Source organism: Hyaena hyaena, unplaced genomic scaffold, assembly GCF_003009895.1.
Source record: "Hyaena hyaena isolate Hyena2069 unplaced genomic scaffold, ASM300989v1 scaffold_23, whole genome shotgun sequence".
Taxonomy (NCBI): Eukaryota; Metazoa; Chordata; class Mammalia; order Carnivora; family Hyaenidae; genus Hyaena; species Hyaena hyaena.
Window position 1 is genome coordinate 4,368,439 of NW_024080655.1, and position 9,012 is coordinate 4,377,450.

At 42.3% G+C, this 9,012-nt stretch overlaps 1 protein-coding gene across 1 annotated transcript in view; it reads right to left on the reverse strand.

Annotated features, from left to right (window-relative positions):
• The window catches only part of HSD17B12 (hydroxysteroid 17-beta dehydrogenase 12), a 162,435-nt gene extending 154,804 nt beyond the window's left edge, over nt 1–7,631 (reverse strand). Inside the window, exon 1 of the mRNA XM_039226782.1 lies at nt 7,381–7,631. Within this exon, the coding sequence (XP_039082713.1) occupies nt 7,381–7,540 (160 nt within the window). The 5' untranslated portion in view covers nt 7,541–7,631. The remainder of the gene's footprint in view (nt 1–7,380) is intronic.
• Between the last annotated feature and the right edge of the window lie 1,381 nt (nt 7,632–9,012).

The following is a 9,012-nucleotide window of genomic DNA, read 5'->3' on the forward strand; positions in this document are numbered from 1 at the left end:
GACCTGAGACAAAATCAAGAGTTGGATGCTCAACTGACTAAGCAACCCAGGCACCCAAGATACACTATTTTTAAAAGTGGTTTTTTTTAACTTATCCTTCTCTACAAATAGAGAGAGAAGTTGATGCATTTGATGGCACCAGAACTGATCTATTCAAATCCACTTACCCATGTATTCTAAACTTAACTCATTATTTAAATCTTTCAGCACATTTTTTTCTGAAACTGAAAGAAATAAATTAGCCTCAATTCAACCAAGCAAAACAACCAAAAAAAATTAGTTTTGAAGCTCAATAATCTCAGTTGCAGCAGCAATGATAATCTTTCTGAAGATGTGGTCACCTGGATGTTAACTTTTTCTTTGTTTTAAGTTTATTTATTTTGAAAGCGAGAGAGAGTGAACATGAGCAGGGGAGGAGCAGAGAGAGGGAAAGAGACAGAATCCCAAACTCTGCACTCTCAGCACAAGGCCCAATGCGGGGCTCAATCTCACGAAACGTGAGATTATGACCTCAGTTGAAATCTAGAGTCAGATGCTTAACCAACTGAGTCATGCAGGTGCCCCAGATATTAACTTTTCCTTACTAAGCCTTACCTTGTCAATGAGGTCAAGAAATCAGTACATAATGCTAGTGAGGCTAATAAAATTACTAATAATGTTATTAAGCACTTGTGTGTCAGGCACTGTACTCTCTGTTTTACATAGAATAAGTATTCTCATTTACCCTTCAAAACAATCCTATGAAACAGGCACCAGTATTATACCCATTTTGCAGATGAGGAAAGTGAGGCTCAGAGATGTTTACTACCCTTCTCAATGTTACACTGCCAGTAAGTAACTAGCTAAAATTCAAGTCTAGGTGTGAGCCTCTAAGCATTCAGTCTTGACCTCTAAATAGAAACTTTAATACTGCATAAAAAAAAGGGGGGGTGGGGAAGGAAAAAAAGAGGGGGTCAAGGAATACTGAGGACTAATGGGAGGGTATGGGGAAAAGATATTCTAGCTCAGAGTATGGAGGCTGAATTTCTAATTCCAGAAAACCTTCTTTGGTTTTTCCTCCAAATAAGACCAAGGCATGCTCTCAGTCTGACTCTCCTCTCCATCTGCTTCCTCACACACACTAGCACTACATCTTTTTTTTTTTTTTTAATGTTTATTTTTGAGACAGAGAGAGATCATGAGCGAGAGAGGGGCAGAGAGAGAGGAAGACACTGAATCTGAAGCAGGCTCCAGGCTCCAAGCCGGCAGCACAGAGCTCAACACAGGGCTCGAACTCACAAACCATGAGATCGTGACCTGAGCTGAAGTCAGAAGCTGAACCGACTGAGCCACCCAGTCACCCCTCTAGCACTAGATCTTTAAGGCTGCCCTGCTAAGTCCAACCTGGAAACCTTGTTCTTTTTGGGTCCATGGACTCCATTTTTGGAGCTAACCTGCAGAATGAATAAATACCTCCCAGAACTGTTATGTTGTTTCTCTGCCTTCCTCCACCTGCCCTGCTTTAAAACAAAAAGCAAACAAATAAAAATAGGGTTCTTAAAAAAACATGGCATGACTGTGATCACCATCAACTCACCAGAAAGTACAGGTATACGCAAGTTTCCTGAATGTCAACAGGAAGCATATTACATACACCAAGCTGCACCTCCAGAGCTCACTAAATCCATCTGAGAACACCAGAGTGGTAAACAGAAAATAAACAGCATCTAAGGTCAGATCCACCCAGAGTGATGATAGTCAAACCCTTTGCTTTACTAAGGCACCTGCCTTTCCAATGTTTTCTCGGGCAGCAACACAATTCACGGTTATAAATCTGAAGAAAATCCTGAGCTACGGGATTCGAAAACATGCTACCTCGTCTACAACGCTTCCAGAGATACCAAGCATGTGCAAATTTGAAAGCGTGCCTTCAATTAGAAGCAAAATTATTTAATAAAAAGCAATATATTCCTAGAATCTAAAGGAATCCACCACCAAGTACTCACGTAGTCTGTAAACCAATCACCAACACATGCAGGTGCATATGCAGAATGGACAACTTGGCTTCAAATCCTGATCTTCTAACTCACTAGCTACAAAACCACAGACCCTCAGCATCTGTTTCCTCTTCTGTCCACTGAGGATCATAGAACATAGCTCAAAGCCAGGTTAAATATAGACCATGTGAAATGCCTGGAACACTTCAAGCATTCAATGGAAGTTACACCTTCCGGGACTGCCAATCTACATAATTAACATTTCATACGTAGTTCCTCAAATGATGTGATGCCACAAAGTCTAAGACAGGGACCTCCTATCTATAGACCCTAATTACTCAAGCAGCCTTCAACCACTGGAGGTAACTAGATCAATCCTGTGGAGTGATCCACTGCAAAAACAGATATTATGCACCACACCTGACTTTGAGAATCCTTTGATTCTTGGAGCCTGGCTAAAACAAAGCCAGTTTTGATGAATGGCTTTTCTACAAAAGAGCCCCACCACCCCATAACCTTTCTAAGTCTTCACTGTCCACTCAATTAGGAAAACCCGGGGGGGAAAAAAAAATTAGGTAAGCGATTGAACTCAAAAAAAAAAAAAAAAGGAAAACCCTGGAATACTACAGGGCCAAATGAAGTTCCCTCAGCATCCAAAGCTGCAAAATCTCGGGGATCTGCTAATATGGATGTGCAGACAGCAAAACGTACAGGTAAAAACCCTTTGCAAAATCTAAACTCACCAATACTCACTTCATTTCAGCAATAATAAGAAACGAAGCATTGAAATATGCCACAACATGGGTGAACCTTGAAAACACTGTGCTAAGTGAAAGCCAGTCACAAAATACGGCATGTTGTGGAATTCCATTTATATGAAATATCCAGAATAAGTAAATGCATATAGACAGAAAGTACATTAGTGACTGACTAGGGCTTGAAGGGGTGGGGGTTGGGGGGTGAAGCTAATGGGTATAGGTTTCCTTTTAAGGAGGATGAAAACATTCCAAACTCAAATTGTAATGATTGTGCAACCTATGAATATAATAAAAATCGTGAACTATTCACTTTAAATGGGTAACTTGTATGGTATGAATTATATCTCAATGAAGCTAATTTTTAAATATGATTATTGGATCCTTTATTCTTTTTTTTTTTCTTCTAATGTTTATTTTTGAGAGAGAAAGAGAGAGCACAAGCAGGAGAGGTGCAGAGAGAGGGGGAGACACAGAACCCGAGGCAGGCTGCAGGCTCCCAGCTGTCAGCAACAGAGCCCGACACCGGGCGAACTCACAAAACGTGAGATCATGACCTAAACTGATGTTGGCCGCCTAACCGACTGTTCCACCCAGGCACCCCAGTGAATCGTTTTTTCTTTGCTACTTGGAGCAACATCTTCTCCATTAAAAACTAAACAAAGAGCTCAGAGTGCGGTCGTGGGTTTAAAGTTATGAAGTTTCTTGGCTTTAGAAGTGTACTTACCTTGCCTTTCTATCTATCACCTCCACTTTATTTCAATATCAATCATTTTAGATGAATTGCAATGATGGAAACTGCTTAAATACACACAAAATTTATCTATGCCCAAACCAAAGCCTAAGGTGACATTCTTTAATGCTCCACAGCAATGACTGTTCTCTCCTTTATTTAGTACAAACTGACCACTTTTGTTAGCAATTTTCTGATTACTTGTGACAGTGACCTTCTGACAACTAAAGCTCCATTTTCACATTTCTTTCTTCTCCTAAGAGATACAAGAATTGCATAACAATGACAGGCAATACTGGCAAAACCCTGTGCTAGGGACCTAGTGAAATCAGCGAGTGGGAATGGTACTGGAGAGAAGGGAAAAGAGATTACCTAAACTCTGGATACATGAAGAAGATAAAATAGAGTTCGGGCCAAGTAATGGATGGTCATAAAACGCTAACTAGATTAAGGAATATGTGATCTTAAATATTTTAACGGTTTGCAAAGCATACCTGCTTTCAAGTTTTTAGAAGCTTTCAGGGTTTTTTTCTTTTCTTGCTAAGATATAGTGACATACAACATCATGATTCGACAGTTGTATATATTGTAAAATGATCACCACAGTTAAGTCTAGGTAACATCCATCACCATTCATAGTTACAGAACTTTTTTCTTGTGGTGAGAACTTTTTTTTTTTGTTTTTTACGTAAGCTCTATGCCCAACGTGGGGCTTGAACTCAATGACCCCAAGATCAAGAGTCGCATACTCTGCCAACTGACCCAGCCAGGCACGCCTTAGTATGAGAACTTGCAAGATTTAATCTCTTGCCAACTTTCAGATTTCCTGTAAAATAGTATTAACTATAGTTGTCATGTATACATTACATCCCCATGACTTATTTATTTTTCCAAGCTTTTGTTTTTAAGTTTAGAAAAGCTATGTGATTGATGCACCAGTTACTGTGGGAAAAGACCCAAAAAAAAAAAAAAAAAAATCCCCTTCAGATTCTAAAATGTGAGAAATTAAAAATACTTACATGCAGAAACTTAAGAATAACAAGAATAAAAATATATTATCAACTCAATATACATTACTACACAATACTTAAAATATTTAATTGGTTATGGAGAGGAAGATGTTAAATGTTAGTACCAGAAAGCAGATAATGCCTCCCTAATACAGCCTGCTACCCCTGCTTAATTCAAAGAAGGCAGCACAGGATTAAGATACCCTTTATATAGGGGAAAACGTATTGGTACTATTTATACAAAAAAATTAATTCTAAAATCCTAACTTCGGTTGAATAAATTATCTACCTAATTTTAATCTCCGTTTAACCCTAATTTTCTCAAATGTCATCTCAGCTAGTTTCTTTGTCTATTTCTTTGTCAAATTATTTCAGTTCATCCCTCCGCCTGATACAAATAACCTCTTTAAGAGGAGCTACTCTTAATTTTGTTTTTCAAAGATGCCCTGAATTTGGAGAGGTAAAGGAAATATTTTAAGATCCAGGCCACCGCGTATATGTAATGCTACCAATAACAATGCTACAAATGATCAGTTCTTCTGCTTAAGTACTTGAAAAAGAGATTTTTCTAGCAATCCAAGATAGACTGAACTCAAGAATCACAGTGTCGGGGCACCTGGGTGGCTTAGTCGGTTAAGCGTCCGACTTTCGCTTAGGTCATGATCTCGCGGTTCGTGGGTTCGAGCCCCGCGTCGGGCTCTGTGCTGACTGCCAGCTCAGAGCCTGGAGCCTGTTTCAGAGTCTGTGTCTCCCTCTCTCTCTGACCCTCCCTTGCTCACGCTGTCTCTCTCTCTCTCTCCTAGAAATAAATATATTAAAAAAAAAAAAAAGAATCACAGTGTCACTTTATGATCCTTTCGGTTATATCCCAGTGTTCTGGTTCAAATTTCACTTCTAAATCTTTTAAACATTAACTTCAATTTATCAAATATCCTTACTCTGGAACCAAATTTTTTCAATACTTTTACTATAAACTCATATATTGATGACTTTGCCCATTAGAATTATTAATCACCATGGTCAATTTTATTTTTTTTTAATTTATTTATTTCTAGGAGAGAGAGAGAGAGAGACAGCGTGAGCAGGGGAGGGTCAGAGAGAGAGGGAGTCACAGACTGAAACAGGCTCCAGGCTCCGAGCTGGCAGTCAGCACAGAGCCTGACGCGGGGCTCGAACCCACGAACCGCGAGATCATGACCCAAGCGAAAGTCGGACGCTTAACCGACTAAGCCACTCAGGCACCCCAACACCATGGTCAATTTTAAATAGTTAAGAAGTTATTACCATTACTCTTTGCTTGTTACAAATTGCAAAACTTCATCTTGAGATATAATTTCCTAATGCACTGGAATCTTGTGTAACTATTTCAAAAGCTCATAAGCAAGTTTTCCAAACATGGCAGCTGAGAAATTGGCCAAGTCAATGGCAAAATCATCAACTTTATTTTATAATCAACCTGAGCAGTTCACTTGTTTTTAAAGGAATATCAAAAAAATACTAAGGAATTTTTAAAAATAAGTACTATAATGTGAATAGCGGCTTCACAACATGGACAGAACTCATACATATCCATTCCTACTTGAGATGTGTTGTTTATGTGGCTGTCCCAAAAGGTTAATTTCTTACCTCTTATGTTCAAATGTTCTTGAATGAATAAAGTAAAGAATACGTTGTTACATTATCTGTGTACCTTATTTGAGCTTAGTGTGAAGGCCCCTAACTATCCCAAACTTCAAAAAAAATGCTTGGTCGAGGGAACACTCAATCATAAACCAGCAGAATAAATCATCACAGAGAGCAATCATAGCACGCTACTTGGTTAAAAAAAGAAAAAAGCAGAGGCGCCACTGAGTGGGCTGAGGGTCACATTCTTGATGTGGGCTCAGATCTTGATCCCAGAGTCGTGGCTCAGACGTAGGATCAGAGTCGGAGTCTGGCTCAGCGTTGGGTGTGGGGCCTGCTTAAGATTCTCTCCTTCCCCCTACCCCTTCACCGCTCGTCCTTTTTCTAAAATAAATAAAATTTTTAAAAAAATTTTAACCCAAAGAAATGAAAAATACAGAAAAGAAACAAAAAATATAGGAAAAAAAAGCAAGTGCACAACTTCCCCGCAGGTTCTTTTCCCTACTGCTCCAATCCGACCTTTCGCTTCCATTTTTAAAATCCTCCAACTGAATGCAACTAGCTAGATCCATGTGCTTAGCTCACTCTTCGTGGGAATATTGTTTCCTACAAACGTTCTTCTGCGAAAAGTATTTCTGATTGCTACAGAGCAAGTTACCGTTTTTGCAGAAGCAATAGTTATGTTACACATTAGGACTCCAGAAAAGTTTAAGGCGAATTTATTTTTTAATTGTAAATGATATGAAATAGGCCGAATCCAAGTAACCAAAGAGAGGTAAGTTTCCAAAAAGCAGAAAGACTCCTGAAATTCTATGTCCTCTTCGTTCACCCTCCCCCCCCCTCCGTCCAAAAAGAGTCAACAGAATGCTTTCATCTTCAGCACGGGCCCATTATTCCGGTCTGGCGAAAAGCTTTACTTTAAAAACACTCATAAGGGGCGAACAAAGGTGCGCAGAGAGTGACTGGGGAGGCAGCAAGGTGACTGACTCCCGGCCATGCACCAGGAATGGCTTAAAAAGGAAGTTCGGGCCAGATTCCTCCCGCACCGACCGAGCAGCACTTCAGATTCGCTGAGCTGGGCCAACAACGTATTAAGTATTTAAAACGTATATAAGTCCAGGCAAGCCAGTAGCTGGCAAAGGGGACAGGCGGGTGCGAGGGATGCAGGGGCCTCACGAAGGACAGTGGACAGGGGACCTGGAAGGAGGAAGGCCAGGCCCCGGCCCGGAGCAGCGCGAGCCGCCGCAGGAGCGAGGGGGCCCGCGGCGCCGGACGGCACTCACCTGCCCATTCTCCGAGCCCGGGTCCGACCCCCACCTCGTGACTCAAGCCCCAGACCCGGAGGGCCGTGAAGAGCCAGCACGAGATGCGCAGGGCCAGGTAGGCCACGGTGCCTGCGCCCACCCAGTACAGGAAGCCGGCGGCAGGAAGACAGCTCTCCATGGCTTTCAACTAGGCCTTACTACCTTCGTGAATGAAAAAAACGAATGAATGAATCCAGGAAGTGGCGCCGGCCCGTGACGGTGAAGACGACACCACCGGGCGCTGCTCTTACGCCCCTTTTGGCCGAAACCCAGCCCACGGCGCCATATCCGTGCCTCCATTGGTGATCTAGCGTTTCCCTCTGTGGGTAGTGCGTCAGCCATTGGCTGGCTCCAGTTTCGCTACCCCGCCCATTTCCCCCCTCCTCCCCCCGGCGGGCACCGGCCGTGTTTCCGTTCTAAGACGGCTGATCACTCGCCTGCCAATCAAGCTTCAGCCCCGCCCAGGGCGTCACCACGCCCCCCGGATTCCGCCAGAGGGCGGCGTGTCTCACCCCACCAAGTCGCCCAGGTCTCTCATTGGCTGCAGCCTTCCTCACGGCTACGGAAGACTGCGCTCCGATTGGCCAGTGAGACAGCCTCGCTTGAGCTCGGGATTTAGGAGGGAATGGGGTCTGAGAAGCCGCTAGTGAATGGGAAGGTGATTGTAAGTGGGCGTGGGGTCATGGTTTTATTTTCACCGCTTTATTAAACACTTATTTTTCATTGTTAAATGTGCCGTCATTGTTGCCATAAACTTTTCCGGATAAAGGCTTCCATCTCCAGTTTCTATGCCTTCCTCCCAGCGTATCTTCCCTCCGGTTACAGGCACTTCCTGCAGACCTTCTAAATGCTTGCTCCCTTTCGCCCTGAGCATTAAACAGCACAGTTCCCAAGATCTTGGAGTTCAAAGCAAATAACTACATAGACTCAGATAACTATAATACACGGTGGCATATGAGCTGTAAGATGAAAAGTGGAGGAACACGGCTTGATGAATAAGTCGTTTGGGGAAGGGACTCTATGTTTATAACTGGGCCTTAAGACACAATAGAGATTTTTCTTTTATTCTCTCTTTTTTTTTTTATTTACGTTTTCTGTGGGGAGAGATGGGGTGAATGGACACTAAAGCGTGTGGTCCTAGTAGAGATAAGAAAAAAAATAAAAGGGGCGCCTGGGTGGCTTAGTCGGTTGGGACTTTCGCTTAGGTCATGATCTCGCGGTTCGTGGGTTCGAGCCCCGCGTCGGGCTCTGTGCTGACTGCCGGCTCGGAGCCTGGAGCCTGTTTCAGAGTCTGTGTCTCCCTCTCTCTCTGACCCTCCCCTGCTCACGCTGTCTCTCTCTCTCTCCTAGAAATAAATAAAAATTAAAAAAAAAGAAAGAAAACCTCAGCAAAGTTAAGTATAAGAAATCGTGTAATGCAATAAAGCGCTTCAGGCTTAATCTCTCATCCTCCCACAAAGAGTTGTTTCTTTTTCTGGCATGGGTTTGAGTTCACGTAAGACACCTGAAATTTTTCCTAGCCAGTAGACACTGCTGATTCAAGACTTGGGTTTTTGTTTTTTTTTTTTAAGGCAGGAATTTAGGGTAATAATGCTAAGGGTCAACAGTCAA